The sequence below is a fragment of the Sardina pilchardus genome, chromosome 19 (assembly GCF_963854185.1).
Source record: "Sardina pilchardus chromosome 19, fSarPil1.1, whole genome shotgun sequence".
In the NCBI taxonomy this organism is placed as follows: Eukaryota; Metazoa; Chordata; class Actinopteri; order Clupeiformes; family Clupeidae; genus Sardina; species Sardina pilchardus.
The window spans coordinates 27,741,128-27,759,070 of NC_085012.1; the positions used below are offsets into that span (position 1 = coordinate 27,741,128).

At 41.1% G+C, this 17,943-nt stretch overlaps 1 protein-coding gene across 1 annotated transcript in view; it reads left to right on the forward strand.

Annotated features, from left to right (window-relative positions):
- LOC134066458 (uncharacterized) overlaps window positions 1-15,320 on the forward strand; it is a 73,832-nt gene extending 58,512 nt beyond the window's left edge. Inside the window, exon 3 of the mRNA XM_062521807.1 lies at window positions 13,400-15,320. Coding sequence (XP_062377791.1) covers window positions 13,440-14,816 — 1,377 coding nt within the window. The 5' untranslated portion in view covers window positions 13,400-13,439 and the 3' untranslated portion in view covers window positions 14,817-15,320. The remainder of the gene's footprint in view (window positions 1-13,399) is intronic.
- The last annotated feature ends 2,623 nt before the right edge of the window (window positions 15,321-17,943 follow it).

Consider the following 17,943-nt stretch of genomic DNA (forward strand, 5'->3'; position numbering starts at 1 on the left):
ATGTCCGGCTGCGAGACCTGTACCACAGATGGGTACAGCCCCAACAGCACTCCAAGGAGGAGATCGCAGAGGTTATCATACTGGAACAGTTCCTTCGCATGCTGTCCCCTGACCTCCAGGTGTGGATAAAGGACCGTGACCCCGATTCTGCCGCAGAGGCAGCCAAGATGGCTGACATCTTCGTGGCGGCCCGGCGTAAAGGCCAACCCTGGACATACACCCACTGGAGAGGGAACAGAGAAACCAACCGGCCTCCCTGGCAGCCTCCACCACCCAAGACCAGCAGTGAGGGTAAGTCTGTGAGTGATAGGGGTGGTCCGTCCAAACAGAGCCCTGGTTTTAAGTCTAGTGGCCCCAGAGTTCCAGTTTGCTATCAGTGTGGGCAGGAGGGCCATATAAAGCCAAAATGTCCTAACAACCCAGCCAATCAAGCTAACATCTGCACAGTACCTAGGGCCAGCTCTCCCAAGAACCTGGTAGCGCTCCACTGTCATGCTGTAGAAGTAAATGGGCGGGAGGTTAGTGCACTGTTAGATACGGGAAGCATGCAGTCTTTAGCCTCCTCAGAGTTAGTGCCACCCAATCTTAGGAACTATTCAGTGTTGACGCAGCTGCGGTGTGTCCATGGGGAGGAAAGGTCGTACCCAACTGCTAGTGTACATGTGCAGGTATTAGGGCAGACTTATCTGTTAGAGGTTGGGGTGGTGGATAGTTTGCCTTATCCAATGATTTTGGGCCAAGATTTTCCCACTCTGTTTGATCTGGTGACTACTAGGAATGATTGTAACATGGTTGTAACACGAGCCATGGCTACAAATAGTGAAGTTGAGTCCAGTCCAGTCTGCCCTGCCTTTCTATAATGCTGACATTGAGGCCCTGCCAGGGAAGGGTAGGAAAGCTAAGAGTCAGAGAAGAAAGGAAAAGTTCCAGTATGGGGTGTCTCAGTGTCAAGAAGAGTTGTCACCAGAACAGGTGGAGGTGCCTTTAGAGATACCCCAAGATATTAGTATGCTGCAGCAGCAGGATCCACACATTGGGCCATTATACCTGCAAGCTCAGGAGAGGGCACAGTGTGGGGGTGATGATAGTGGGGAGGCAGGACATGGGTTTTACCTCAGGAAGGGGGTGTTATATAAAGGGGGTGGATCAGAGGCAAGGATAGTAGCCCCTCAGAAAGTCAGAGGAGTAGTCCTGGAGTTAAGCCATTCTATCCCCTGGGCAGGTCATTTAGGCAGACAAAAGACCAGTGACCGTGTTAGTCGCCATTTTTATTGGCCGAATATGAGCAAAGACATTGCTGAGTTCTGTAGGGTATGTCCAGAATGCCAGAAAACCTCTAGCAGATGTCCCCCTAAGGTTCCCTTAGAGCCTATGCCCATAGTTGGAACACCCTTTGAGCAACTAGGTATGGATGTGGTAGGACCCCTTGAGCGTAGCAAAGCTGGAAACCGCTATATGTTGGTGATCACTGATTATGCCACTAGGTACCCAGAGGTATTTGCTTTGAAGGCAGTGAAGGCTAGAACGGTGGCCACCTGTCTCATTCAGCTGTTCTCCAGAGTGGGTTTCCCTAGGGCCATAATCACAGACCAGGGAACTAATTTTATGTCAAAGCTCCTTAAGCAGGTCTATACACTGTTAGGGATAAGGGGCATACGGACTACACCTTATCATCCACAGACCGACGGTTTGACTGAGCGGTTCAACCAGACCCTCAAACAGATGTTGCGCAAGTTCGTGAGTTCCTCCTTGAAACAGATCATCGGCCTCTGCAATGGATGGACCGCATGCGAGACTCCAACGCACGGATTACACGCTGGTATCTATCATGCAGCCCTACCGCTTTACCATCAGCCATGTTCCGGGACGGGATAATGTCACTGCTGATTTCCTCTCCCGCCTGCCGGCTTGAGACCTGAGGAGGGGGGGTGTGTGACGGTCCCGAGTGTGACCGCACATATCTATCGCCTGGTCGGCACAGACTATGGATTTATGTCATGTACGAACTATTGGATACACCCGCACGCACACACAAACAATGCACGAACTTCTTTCATACGCACGCACACGAACAAACTCAACGTTCTCATCAATGTCACTCATGTCAAAATATATGGACTAGATAAGATTAGTAAAACTATGCATTTTATTTATACAAAGTTGGTGCACAAACTTTTGTGTAAAGTGTTTGCATGTTTGGTTACCGGCGGCTGCATTCTCCGACTTCTGACTGTCCGACAGTAAAGGGGTGCCGCCGGGGAACAATGGACTGTTTATTGTGTTCCGGGGGAATTGGCCACGTTCATGTGGGTAGCGCGGAAGGGGGGGGAGCAGGGCAATCCTGATCAAGTTGCTTTGTGTATTTGTCCCTGTAACTACCTGTTTGAATGTGTTTATTATGTTATGTTTATTTGAATTGGTTATTAGTTTATAGAGAAATATTATTATTTTGACTCAGAGTCTGTCTTGTGAATTATGTGTTAATTGTTTGTTTTGTGTTCACCTGTAATTAAGAATGGTGCTGGTCACCTGTGTATATGTTCACCTTTTTGTCAGTCATGGTGAGTGCTAGTCTAGTCTTGTCTCGTGTGTTTGACTATAGGCCTAGTGACTCTGAGAACTAGTTTTTGCTGTTACATATTTACATTGCTATTTTTCTATTTTTTGTCGTAAATTACTTTTCCTTTTTGTCACCCGGATTTGCTTGCTTTGACTTGGTAAGCCCTACAATTAAATTGAATTATTTTTTCATCTTATCTGCGTTGTCCCTCTGACTCTGTGGCCAAGCCCCAAACAAATCGACGAGACTCATAGCAGTTCCGTCACATGGATTATAGGTCGAAAGTTGAATGAACAATTACTTTTGGCCGGTTTCTCACAGGCTTGGTCGTTGTTGCCCATAACACACTAGCATCCTGCTAATGAATGACGTCATTGACACGTTTGAAAGGCTTTTTAGAACAATTAAGGGACTTAAAAAATCTAAAACTCAGCCATGTGTATTTTCTTTGACCCCCCTTTCGCATGCAATATTCTGATTTCTACACAAAAAAATATATCCAGAGAAAAGTGGATTCCATTCCATTCACCTCCATTCATTCTCCACTTGCTCACAATCGCCCTCTAGTTGCAGTACCATGCGGAGGTATTTAGAGAGTGGCCATTCTCCCCCTATTAGACATTCTCTGGTTAAACCAGCTGAAGGTATGTTTTCGCAAGAGTTTTGCTGGTCTAGCTGGTCAACCATCATAGGTTGGTCAAACAAACGGGTTAACAAGCTGGTCAACCAGCAAACCACCTTCAGCCGGTCAGGCTGTTTTTTTCAGCAGGGTCCACTGAAGCCAACCTGGCTCCGGTGGTTGGCCAGGAAAGTGTTTTGTGTCACAGTTCCACCTACTGGTCATTGAAAATTCACCAATGCGAGGGTGAATTTCTTGGGTCATTAAGTCACAAAACTGATTTTGTGATTCTATAAAAAAAAAAAAGCCATGCAAGCAATATTGTATTTTGTACGTTATCAAGTTACTATTTCGTGACACATAATTAATTCCGTAAACTGCTGACTCACAAAATCTATTGTAACAAGTCACGACACTGATTTGAATGGGATTCTTAAAAACAAATAGGCCTAGTGGATGCAAAATATTATTTCATATTGAGGTGTGTCTTTTTGAATATCCAACATCAAACTAACTTCAATGAAAATCCGAATATCTTTTGAATATCCAATATCAAACTAACTTCACCTCGGTTTTCTCAATTCCATATTGTCCACGAAATGCGAGCAATGTCACTGAATGCATTTCGTAAGTTATTATTTACTATTTTTGTAGACGGAATGCCTTCTGTAACTGCAGAGTCACAGAATATATTGTGCTAAATCCCTTATGAACACATCACAATCTCTGTAACGCAGCACAATGCTTTTGTGGACGAAATTGAAATACAGTAGAATGGCACGAAACAATGTGCATCCCGCAATTTATGTGGACACTAATTCATTTTGACCAAGATAAAGTTTATTTCATCTACGACAGTGCATTAAGCCTTATGTCTACCAAAGGAAAAGGCCACCAGTCAATTTGGTCCACGAAACGTGCTCTCTTTGGTGTTTCATGGACACAATGTAAACTAATTTGTGTAGCCTGTTCTGTGGACAAAATGCATTACAATGTATTTTTTCACACAAAGGGTATTCTGTCCAGGAAATAAGGCATGTTACATTTGGCGCCCCATAGAACGCTGCTTTCCAAACCAAGTGTCTCAAAAAGGAGGACAAATACGCGTCTGGCTTGGTACTATGCCGGACGCCGGACAGGGCATTGAAAAACTGGACGGTCTGGCCTAAAGACGGACATCTGGCTACCCTAAACATGAAGCCGTTTTAATTATTAGCCTAGTAGCCTATAAAGTCTACAGACTGACATAGCCTTTTTACTGTCACTGAACAGGCTACTAAATGTGCATGACCCCTTCATCAATTGTTGACATTCCTTTTTGAGTACCTCCATCTAAAGCCTGTTCTTTGTTGAGTCTCATTGTATGCTCGCTGGTGGTCGTCCACTGGGTTGGCCACAGGTGTGAACAGGTATGGCCGGAGAGGATATTCACTGTCCCAAAGGAGTCACCACTCACTCCTGGACGCAGTTGCCTCCTGGGCCCAGCTTCTCCCTCTCCAGCTGCACCAGATCCTGGCTGCACTGGCAGGTGGCAGCAGGAGCAGCAGCAGCAGCCCTCATATTACTGTAGTCAGTGTAGTGTGTGTATCCATCGTTATTGGGAAACCCAGCAGATAGCGTGAACCCACGTGTGAGGCACACAGAGAGCTGTGGAAGTCCAATGATGGAGATACGGATGACTACCAGGGTTCTAATTGGGATTTTGATTTTTTTTTTTTTTTTTTATTAAACCACTGTCACTTTCTGGAGAGTTTTGTGCAAAGAAATGGAGAATTTGAGTCTTGCATGATATGTGTACAACTGCAAGGTTAAGAGCTCAGCTCTAGAATTTTGGTTTGGCCCTTGGATGCCATTAAAAATCTGGTAGCCTAGATGGTGTCTGGAAATTGCCTGTGCTTGTTGCAACTCTATATTCTTTCAGGTGGTCAATTTATTGATGGTATTAGCACAGTGTAACATTAGTGTATCTTGTCTGGTATAGCCAGTGCCATTTAGGCACTAATGGTCAATATGAAACTATCGTGCTAGCATGCCTTGAACATTGTTAATCCTTTTTGCTGAAATAAGTGTGAGAAGTCAGGTTTAACGCTTGCCTCCACTATGCCTACATGGAAATGTAAAAATGGCAATGATAGTGCAGTGAAAAGTTACTGTTTCTCACTCGACAAAACGTGAACTGTCCGAGTGAAACTGTCTATGTACCAAAGGTCATAAATTGCAAGTGATACGCGCTCCACTCTAGAATCTTTCCTATCTATGGAGTGAAACAGCTAAGTGCGGTCAGAGACTGTTGAAAAAGTATTTAAGTATCTTTGGTGCGGTCAAAGGTCTCTGGTGCGGTTCAGTTTATCGTTGCCAGGGCAACGGGCAGCTCATTGGTCATTTGCACATCAAGACCAAGGGGGCAGGCGAACGTTCGGAGAGCGAAGACAGTATGGCGTACCATTTGTTTATTACATTTTCAATATGTGGAACAAGTGTGTTTTAACAACAACAAGAAGGCCGAGGGGGAGATATGGTGAGACTGCAACATAAAGGAGGTGATTTGAAAGTATTTATTTTTGTTATCTTTTTTCTATTATCTTTATTGCCAGTTATTGGCCTTATTTGGGAAACTTCAATTAAAAATCCCATCTTAAAACTTACTTCTTGACTCCTCCTGAGTGTATACCATCTGCTCAAGATGCACTACCACATCTACCCTTAACATAGACCCATTTAGATTTGCAAAGACATTCTGAAAAACATTTCAGATTCCCAAGTCTGAACAACAACTATGTGTCAACAACAACCAAAGACACAATGTGCAAGGGATGCTACTATGCACACCTACAAGAAGGTTAAGTGGCATGTCATGCCGATGCCAGTGACATGTCATTGGAACGTGGCACATAGACCTCTGAAGTTCGCCTACAAAAAAGCCACCATCTTTGCCCAAATAAGGAGATCCGGTATCTCAAGATTTTTTCTATGGGAAAATAACATGGGGATTTTGAATTATCGCACCTGTCAAACTCTCACGGGGACGAAGAAATTGGAAATGCAGACGTTTTGCGCTACAAAGTTTTGTCCTCTGCCTTCAAGTGCATACTGTGATTTTCGGTAGGTGAAGATGGCACACTTTGATCTTCGCTACCCCAGAGCTAACTTACAATGCAACTTGCCATAGGCAGTTAGCTTCAATTAACTCCCGGATCTCCTTATATGGGCAAAGATGGCAGCTTTGGATCCTTTTTGTAGGCGAACTTCAGAGGTCTATGTCGATTAATCCAGTGACAAGTACTATTTTACATGCCACTAGCACGTGTCACATGTCGATTAATCATCTTAGCCCCTCTCATTATTCTTTCAGAATAAAACGTTAATAGCCTATGTCACCAATGGAGGTCATAAGTAACACGTGCACTGCTCTTATGGCGTCTTAAGAGGAGCTGTCCACATTAATGGTCCTGAAATATCGTCTAATTGTATGGTGAATGGTGATATCACAGCTAGGTCTACCGTTTAAACTTCGGATCTCCACATTAATTCATACGAAAATAGGAAAAACTCTGCATTGCCCAAAGTGCTATAGGCTAGGCCTACCACACTAGGGATGCATAATTGCAATTATTTAACAGATTGTTGCACCGTGTTTATGTTTGTTGGAAGATATATTAACCTACTCTTACATCGGTAGGCTAATGCCAGTATTGCTACTTGAGAGTCTGCTGCCTGGGCAATAATGTTTCGTGGTGTCACAAGCAAGAGGTCGAGTAAGAAAACAGGCTACGGAAATGTGGCTTAAATGACATATCCTGAGACGTAGCACAGATGTCTCTTTTTCTGCGTCTCGTTTCATAACTTACTGTAATTGCATTCGGTTATAAATACTGTGAGGCAACCACAGGGTGATTTGCCTGTTAAGTAAGTATAAGCCAAGAAGGGTGAATTTGTGAGGGTACTTTTTGAGCTGTAGCCAGCCTGTCGAATGTGAACTGTTATTCACACCACAAGCATTTTATTGTAAGCTGCCAATTGATAGACTATTCATGGGTTTCATCAGATCCCTTTCTCCAGCTATTATCAAGCACCACACGCAGTCTGCACTCAGATTGTGCATCTGTGGATAGGGACCGGATGAAGGATAGCCTATGAGCATATGACAAATTAACTTCCCTTATCAAAAAGTCCTATAGGATTCCAATCAGATCCAATCCTATAGAATCCCAAACTCCTAGGGCTGTTGTTATATAGCTATGATATGTTGGGATCCTATGCTAGATAAATACTAGGCTAGCCTACTAAGGACATGATGCATGCGATATCGGGGAGCAAATTGGCAAATTGAGTTAGGCTACCCCTCCCATTTCTGGCAATATGCCTAAACAGAGATTTCGTGATCCCGTGCAAATTGAACCATGTATGTTAGAACTTGATGAAAGTAGCCGACTTGCCTCACATGCATGTAAAACAAATCCCGTCCGGATGTCATTTTTGCGTCTCTTGGCTGCCTTTTCTGCTTTGAGGATTTTCCTATTTTAACGGTAGGCTAACTAAAGATATACCATACATTCACTTTGAACTTCTATAGGGTGTAGCCTCATCTCAAAATCCTCAAAAACAAGACAAAGCCTGACCTACAACAGGAAATTAACGTCAACCTATCAAAAATAATGCTGGGAAACAAGATTGTGTAGGATAAATATACAATCTGAGGTATTTAGCTATGATAAATTGGCCTACATATTCCAAACTAATTGCCTAGTGGTTGTATCAGACTGTTTTATGCAGACAGTAGCCAAGCCCTTTTCCTTAAGATTGGCAAGCGAATTAACTCATAATTCGATGTCATTTTGAGCGATATTAGAAGCACCAAAATGGTTTTCCATTCAACAGACCGATTCTGGCAAATTCAAATGATGTCTTAATGTCCCTGTTATAATGCGTATTTTTCTACGCTGGATGGTTTTCCATCAACATATAGTACAGTAGCCTATGTAGCGAATGGAACAGTGTCTTGGTGTGCGCGAGACAAAATCAAGATTTTCGCGATAACTTTGAGAAAATTCCGAGCAGCCTCGTAGCCCAACTCACACCTCCTCACAGCCCTTTAAATCCTTATATAAACATGCTTTTAGTAGGATAATCTTCTATGAAATATTTATCTGCTTGGAAAATGATCGCATTTGAGAAATGAGTGATACAGATATCGCTTGACACATAATCATGTTTGAAGTAAAAATGTATTGTATAATGTACAATGTAGGACTATAGGCTACTGAATGTATTGAAAGCTGCTTTTGTAACCAAAACAGCTTAAAGGGAACATGTTTAAGTCAAATGTTTGTGTGACAAAACTGTAATAGGCGTATACTGCCCCAAAACTTTTTGCATTGTTTTTTAAGAAAATCTAATTTAATTTAAAATGTAAGCTGTTTCTTTCCCATAATAAACCTGAAAAGATATGTGAGTTTGTTGCTGTTTAAACTTCCTGCTTCTTTTATCTAGCTGAAATGCATCAAGCCCTAAACAATGAGATACAGTACATCTTAATTCTTCTTATTATTTTTCTTGACTGAAACTGTTAAGAAACTTTAAGGTGTGATCTAGGCCTGAGTTTTGTTTTAGCACTCTTTGTGATTGTGGTCCTGCTATCCATAGGCGGCAAAAGAAATTGAGTACCCACGTGTCGTGTGCCAGCTTAAAGTCCCGGCTAAATTTGCATGCATTTAAAACCAAACATCACAGTTCACTTTGACCAGTAATATCAAAGTTGAGCTGACTGAAGTGTATTTGAAATATAACCTTGCTCAAGGGTGTAGGTTTGGACTCCGCTTCGGTGGGGAGACATTAAATTATTATATTTGTCTTTAATGTAATTGTATGTGTGGTGTGTCTACTTGAGTGTCTGTCATGTCAAAAGTTATTAACTTTCAATCTCACGGTTTTAGGCTAGTTGAAAATAGTTGTGCATAGTGGCAATGATATGTGAATGCAATTCATTACATACTACACTAACAATACATTACATAAGCCGAATATAGAAACAGGAAAATGTCCCAGATCCATTGTTTATTGTGACTACAATTCTAACGTAAGGTAATTAGCAGTCAGTTACATGTTAACTGATAACTTCTATCCTGTTGTGCTATATACTATCTGTGCTGCAGTGCACGCCCACACTCAATATGACTCCTAACTTTGGTTGAAAGATTACAGAAACTAGGTTTAGCTGTAACAAGACATAATATCATATCATATCACCAGTTAATGCTATTTTCCACAGTAGAATCCACATTTATAGAAAGCTTGTTACTCATATTTAGTTGCAAATAGGACACAGACAACATACTATAGACAAGACTTATAGATATTCGGTTTTTATTTGCAGAGGATGTGATACAGAAAGAAAAGAACATCCTGGTAATGAAGCCAGACCACAAAGGCTGGCATAAACAACTTTTTGATAGATCGCTGACAGCATTGGCAAAGGGTGATGGCATTATTGTGACATGTTGCTGAGGTGTTTTTAGCTAGTGAATAAAGGTGTTATTGTTCAAAGTCTTCAAATGGTAAAAGTGAATAATATTCAAATGTTTAATGGTTAGACAGTAAAAGTGTTATATTATTCTATAACCTTTTGGTGAATAACAGAAACAAAAAAACAAAAAGGCTGCCTTAGACTACACAGCCCTCTGTTACTGTGAAGGGGAATGCTGAATCTATTTAGACCTCCCTCTGACCACCATGGTCACCACGGGCTGACACATTGAATGATGTCATCCTTCTACAGTATCCTCTAGACCATTATATCAACAAAGTAACGTGACTGACCTGGAGGCTGTCCCGCAGCAATTACAGTAATGCATCCAGGGACACGCCTCTTTGCAGGCTTGTGGCAGCCAAGCGTTCATAGCGACGCCGCTTTTTGATCCTTTGATGTCGGCTCTTCCTATCATTGTGAAGCAGAATTCACCAAGTGTTGGATTGTTCATCCACTAATAGGGAATATGAGCTGGGTTTAGACCATCGTGAGACAGGTTAGTTTTACCCTACTGATGACGTGTTGTTGCAATGGTAATCCTGCTCAGTACGAGAGGAACTGCAGGTTCAGACTGAGACTGGTGAAAATGATTTCCTAGAAACCGCAAAGCTCTCTCACTTTCATAAACAGATGCTTCTTTCCTGGTCCTTAATCTATAAACATAATTTCTCACCCCACATATCTGGAACAACAGAGACACATTATATAAACACCACAAAATGTTGTTTTTAGAAAACTGGTTCAGGCATGGTATTTATCTGGTTAGCCAACTTATCAACATTAATGGTGAGCTGTCCTACTCTGAATTCTTACAGAAGCATAGTATACCTATTCCACCCAAAAAATATGCAATAGTCTTTGGTGCTTTCCGTCTTCTTCAAAACAGCTCACATGCTTCACTACCTTTATTGCCCTTAATTCCAACTGTGACTGAGATTGGCTAGATCTGCTTCACCTCCATTAAAGTGTAACTGCACCCTAAAATATGTTTTTTGAGCTGTTGATTGAGCTATATCTCCAATACAAAATAATACAAAATGTTACTTTTCTCGGGAAACACGATTTTTGTCAATATTAACCCTGGTAATAGTGTGGTTCACCACTTATGAGCAATTTCAATCAATCAACAGCTCAAAAAACATATTTTAGGGTGCAGTTACATTTAAAGAACAACAATTAAATCCATGCTCTGTTTCAAAGAGATCTGATCTTTGTTCCAAGTGCTGTCTCTTATTTTCTGATCTAGAATGGAGAAACAATACGGTGTTTACCTTCTAAATTTCTGAATACGAAGAAAGATAAAGAAGTGTCTTTTAGAATGATCCACCACTTTTACCCCACAAAGACTTTTTTTGCAGCGTTTCAAGAAAGACATTGCCCTGGACTGTATACCTTTTTAAATACAGGGGGGTCATACAGTAAGTATTGGAACAGCTATAACCCTACGTGTTAAAAGTCCCATAGAGGCAGGCAGATTTGTATCTTTTTAATTTTGTTAAATGCCAGTTATTTCATGGTCATTTCAGTTAGCCTATTAGCTGGTTTCATTCTCATTGAGCTCTATGCAATTCAAACCAGCTATAGGCTAACTGAAATACAACCATGCCAATCTCTTGGTATGGTGAAGGGTATGTGTTGATGTGGGGTTATTTAATTCCAAAGGCCAAGGGGACTCCATCAGGGTGCATAGTATGTCCTGTATCCTTGAAATAACTGGCAATTAAAAAATAAAACAAATACAAATCTGCTAGCCTTTATGGGAATTTTAACACATAGGGTTAACATAGGCGTTCCAATACTTATGACCCCTGTATTTTAAGGAAAACATTTATTTATTTACAATACATTATTCATTTGCAAAGAAAATTGATGTCCTTAAAGGTTGGATATTTCCTCTTTTTTTTTCTATTTAAGGCGTTAAGGTCAATTTCCAAAAGATGATTTTATATATTTTATATGACGCCTTTGTTCAAAGCGACTTACAGTACATACATTGTACAAGTTGTGCAGACAGCATATTGTTTCCCGAGCTGCATTTGAAATAGACTACACAGAGAGCTAACTTTTGGTGCAACACAGCAGCAAACATTAAAGACAGTAGCGAACACGTTCAATACAACACTATCTGATACATGAATGGCACAATCCAAAATGAGTTCCTACCTGAAAAGCGCTATATACACTGGACAAGATTATAAATGCAACATTTTAGTTTTTGTACCCTTTTCTCATGAGCTGAACTCTAAGATCTGAAGCTACATTTACACGCGGCCTGCTATTTTCATAAACAAACATTTCACCTTCTCCAAGTGGTAGTGTAACAAGAAGCTCAAGCCGATGTTAGCCAGAATCCTGAAAATAGCAACAACAGCAATTAATCACTTCCTCTTTGTCTTTTGAACTGTATTTGCAAAAGCAAACAGGTTCTCACCAATATAAATGCGACTGCTACTCTGAATGCATCCTTGATCACCATATCCATATGTCAATGTAAGCATACTGTAGGTTCTGGCACATACTGTGACATTGGCTGCCTAAAGCTCAGTTTTTCTCAGTTTACATGCAAATGTGAAAAAGTTTTCCAAAATATCCACTCTGCATGAATATTGCACAGGTGTGCCTTAGGTTAACAACAATAAAAGGCCACTCTATGTGTAGTTCCATCACACAGCACAATGCCGCAGATGTTGAAAACATGTGTGTTAAATCAGTCATCAGTCCAGTGGTGGGCCGGTCTAGGACAAAAATTGCCAGGGCCGAATTTTATTCCCAGTTCGACCCTGGCTTATTGTCATGGTTATGGGTAGTCTTTTATGTTTTCTTGTTAATTATTCTTTATTGATTTTACCATTTTATGCTTTATTTTTATTTTTTACTATGCCATCTATGCTTTTATCTGCTATTACTGTTTGTTTTTGTTTATGTGAAGCACATTTAATGGCCTCTGTGTGTGAAGTGTGCTATTTAAATAAACTTGACTTGACTAGTATATTTAACTGAGTGATAAAATGTAGGCTTAGCCAAGATTTTTATTACGTATTTGAGTAAATAAATACAATAAATATATACAATTCCTCAATTCCTCAAAAAGTGTTTTTCCAGTCCTGCAAAATACAGCAATTAATCACTTCCTCTTTCTCTTTTGAACTGTATTTGCAAAAGCAAACAGACGAAATGGGTTCACACCAATATAAATGTGACTGCTACTCTGAATGCATCCTTGATCACCATATCCAAATGTAAATGTGAGCATACTGCAGGTAAATGAATGTTACTAGGCTGCAGTGATTCAGAACTGTGTTGGAAAGTTGTTATTTTTACAAATATGACTATGTAAATATCTGTCAGTTGTGGCAATTACAAACATGTTGTGTGGGAATGTTATTTCCTTTGTTATTGACTGTTCCTGATGTATGGACATGTGTTACCTTTTATGTCCTGTTCTGTGCCCACCTATAAATCCTCATGCCAGTCTATCAGGAAGTGTATGTAATGGATGCTTATGCGCATTAGTTAAGCTGCCAACCAAGTCTGAGACATACTCAAATCTGCATTCTTCATAAACGCTACAATATGAAAAACTGAAATACTGTACTTTATGCTGGTTGTTTTGTGCTCTATCTATGCTTTATGCTGACATTGTATTAGATGTGATTGAATCTGTCCATTCCTAATTTCTGCCTCTTTTCTCTAGAAAAAGAAGCCCCTGCCTCAAGCCCCACGGGAAGAAGTCAATGATGTTTAATGCTTCATACTGTAAGTGCACTATAAAGAAACTAAAATGTGGCTTTGTGATCACCTTCATTTTTGCACTCCTTGGGATTATGCTTATGTTTTCACAAATCTGGTCAAGTGGATACTGGTTCTCGGAGTCACAAGGCCAGCATTGTGTCAAAAAGATGAACTGTTCTGTTTCCAATTGTCTTCATGTAGTGTCAACAGAAACATTTGTTGGTATCCAAGAATGCAAAACATTATATTTTAATGCCTTCTTGGAGCATCGGACTTCTTTTCCAAGTGTCAGAGTCTTAGCTATTGTGTGGCGGGCTGAAGAAACTCCTCATTACTGTGTTTTGTATTGTGAAGATTTGTTGTTTATCGTTTCCACAAAGAAGACCGTTCACAGCAGCCATTATGGTTTCCCTTATGGAATGGCTGATTTTCTCTGCACCATTCCAGGGGATTGCAAACCAAAGCATGCAGCCCTCACTACTGCTGGGAGTGATTATGTGAACAGCACCTTCATAAGTGTTCTTAACCAGGAGCCAAGAGACAGTGAGTTCCCAGTGGACATCACCGTCTGTATCAGTACCATGTTTAATGGGTACAACAATGTCCTCCAGTTCATCCAGGCTATGGAGATGTATTATCTACTAGGAGCCCAGAAGGTGGTGGTCTACAAAAGTAGCTGCAGCCCAGGCATGGAAGAAGTGCTGCGCTACTACCAAGATAACTTGGGATTTGTGGAAGTCCTCCCTTGGCCAATCAGTGCCCACATCAATGTGTCCTCCGATTGGTTGGTCTCGGTGTCCCCTGGTGACCTCCATTACAATGGACAAATCCAAGCACTCCATGATTGTATGTATCGTAACATGTACAGTTCCAAGTATGTGTTTTTACACGATCCAGATGAGATCATCCTTCCATATCTGGATAAAAGCTGGAGGGACTTCCTAGACAGGTTGAGGGCCAAGTATGGAGACGTCAACTACTACTTTGAGAATAATGTCTTCCCTGTTGAGGAGTTGGACGACAGCGGGAGGTACTACCTGAAAGAGTGGGCTTCCCTTCCTGGTGAGAGCTTCCTACAGCACACTCTTCGAGAGCCACTTCCAATGTTTCCCCCCCCATCAGGAAAACTGATCATCAATCCACGAACTGTGTTTGAATTGAATGTGCACCTAGTGGACAGAGGCAGTACTAGTACTGTCAAGGTGCCACCCTCCTTGGGGAGAATGTATCACATCCGGCGCAGGAAAAACAAAGCACTGAAAAGGAATGATTTGATTGTAGATCAAGGGTTGTGGAAATGGGCTCCACAAATGATCAGGGAAGTGAATAAAGCGCTCAGTCGAATGAAATTGTTTTCTCAGAAGCACCAAATGCATTAAAACATGGTGCTTATGAATGCACATAATCTGTACATATTTTATTAATGACAGACCCTTGTTTAAATGTACTGCGTACAACAGGGGTGTTAAATCGTTTTCCGCCCATGGACCCCTGAGCACGGACCTCCATCCCACCCTGCCCCAAATTAAGGCCTGATATTCACTATATTCATTATATTGATATGATATAATACAGGGATGTGCACAGGGGGGTTGCTCAGGTTGCCCTAGCAACTGCCCATATGCCCTACTCGAGCCCTACTCGAGCACTCACTGAAAGCAAAATGGGCATCAAGTACATCCTTAGTCAGTGTGAAATTAAGAATATAACAAAGTGAAAATAAATTAATTCAAGATGACAAAATCAGAGAAAACAGGACAGACATACCGGTAATTCTTCATTCAGACCATGGGGCTCAACTGTGTTGAGTGTGTGAATCCAGAAGGCTTCTCTTTGGAGTAACCTTTTTATAATGTCTCCCCCTCGTTGGTGAGGCATTATTTTGTCAATCCCCCAGAATTGTAATGTAGCACAAGGGCCGTGATTAGCTTGGACATAGTGGCGCTAGTGGCTCTGTTTCCGTATCACGGCCTTGTGCTCAGCAATCCGCTATTTGAGTGGACCTTTGGTTTTCCCCACATAAATAATCCACAAGGACATTTCAAGATGCATACAACATGAGTAGGCTAGTATTACAATTAATAAAAGTATTTAGGTTGTAACGTTTACCAGTGTGTGGATGCGAAAAGTGCTAGTGTCATTAGAGTTAGCACAGTGGGCGCAACGACCGCAGTGGTGCTGTTATCCAAGGACAGAAAAATATCCTAAGTGCTTGTCCTATCTTAAGTTAAGTTTCAAAGATAGGAAAAATCCTATCTTCCTATTACAGAAGCAGTTCCTAAACTCATGGCTGTGACCTCTCTTATCTCAGACCTCCCATCTTAACTTAACTTAAGAATTCCTAATTGTAACTGTCAATCAGATTTTGAAATCGTCAATCGTCCTGTTATGCCTGTTTCTATGCTTAGAACGTAAAGAAGACTGTCTGTATCTATGATTAGAATGTCAGGTTGCAAAGACTGTGTCTAGATGTCGACTTCGGCATAGCCGCGCTCTTTGATCTATCAGCCTTTTCCACGGCCTCGATCTCAAAATCATCTTCGGTGCTGCAATTTCTTTTTAAACGTAAGAATTGGCCAATAGGAATGTTTTTAATCAATCTCTTAGGGTAGGATGGGTGGAAGGCAACACAGGCTGCAAGTATATTAGCTATATAGGGCTCGGGATCGTGACGTGAAAACTTTGCGGGCAGCCATGTTGGCAGCGTCACTCCTTATACTATGCGCCTTGTAAGAATTTACTCCCGCCTATTAGTGTGTTCCTGTTACTTAGTTTGTGCCTTCTTGGTCGTATGTTGCTGTGTAGTGGGGTGTAACAGCGCAACCCACGATCGCAAGAGGAAAAGAAACGCTAATTCTTGTCTTCTGCATCTGAATGAATGGATTATTACGTTCGGAGAGCTACCAACATGGCGGCAATATTCCTAGGATGCAACGCATGTGCCCGAGCCCGAGGGCTGTACACTGCGAGCAGCTTGTCGCAAATGCGAGTAAATATATATTAATGCTAGTTGAAAAAAATAATTTGTCGCACACGTGCGAATACTGATTTCAACCCTTTCATTCGCATTTTGCTCCTAAAATGAATCAACACCAAGTGGACCAAAGTAGGCCTATAGTAGGCTACAATTTTCGCACATCTGTACAGCCTACACATTTCAGAGTTGACAGCTCTGGAGTTGCAAACTCTTGCACCTGGCTGGACACTCACGCTTTCAGCATCAACCTCCACTCTCACACACACGCAAGAACATAAATGTCACTCCAAATCCATTGTTCTTTTTCTTCAATCTGTTCGTTATCAGTTGGTGACTATATGTAGCGATTACCGGTGAAACGGTGAACTATGATACAAATGTTGACTATATTACCGTGTTCATTTAAAATATTATTATTATCAAGGTTGATAAATACGGTGTGGAAACCGTAGGCTATGTTAAATTCCTCCCAGCTTCACCCGAGCCTGCATTTGACAGGTGCTACACTTACTTCAAAAAGGCGGAACATTTTCATCGCAAATGTGCGCTGTATCATATACTGCGACTTTGTAGGCTACGTTCACATTAAATCCATTCCACTAACATGATCAATACCGTAACGTTTTTTTTTAGCACTGGTTGTCACTCATTGGATACAACAGATAGCCTATACCAAACTCCAAGAAAGAGTACTCCTAAGTTAAGAAAGAGTAGGTTAAGCACCCAGCCAACACGACCAAGGAAAAAGTGAACGGGACAACTCACAATGCCATGCCACGGTAGGCTACCTAAATCATAGAAGTTAACTGGACAACTGAGTGCTGGACACTCATCTTTTTACACCAGAAATATTTGTCTTAACCTTTATTAGTTTTTTTTAACATTCATGTTATTTAATGAAAACATGTATCCTTGAACTATGCGTGACTAGTATTTTCCTAAAATGAAACCTAATTATGTTCATTACGTTACTTAAAGTGACAGACATTCAATTAGACCTACACACCACCACTGTAATATCAGACGAGTGTAATCGATATGAAGTATTCAAGATATTGCAAATGCTATAAATTGTTAACAAAATGTATACAAATTCTGAATTCAAAATATGAAATAGAAACAAGACAAGCCATTTTCTGTGTTTGTGGGTTTGAGCAGAGACTAGGATTGCCACTCCTTTGAATGATCTGTATCCTGTTTAAGGCATGAGGTTTTCAAGGACATTTCTTAGTGCTCCTAAATTTTTCTCTGTGCTCCTAATTTTTTTCATTTAGGAGCACCTGGCTGTGCTCCTAATGAAAAAGCTAAGCGTACATCCCTACCGAGCCCTATTATAGCCTAATGTGCATTCATGATTAAATGTTTTTCCCTGTAGCGAATGCGCATCCTGGAGAGAATGACACACCACTTGACTACTCCACTGTACGATATTTGGTGCTTTAACTTTAACTTCATGTAATCACCATCCGTGAACGGTTTTCCACGCTTTATTATCTCTCAGGTTGCAACAGAATGTGTCCAGATGTACT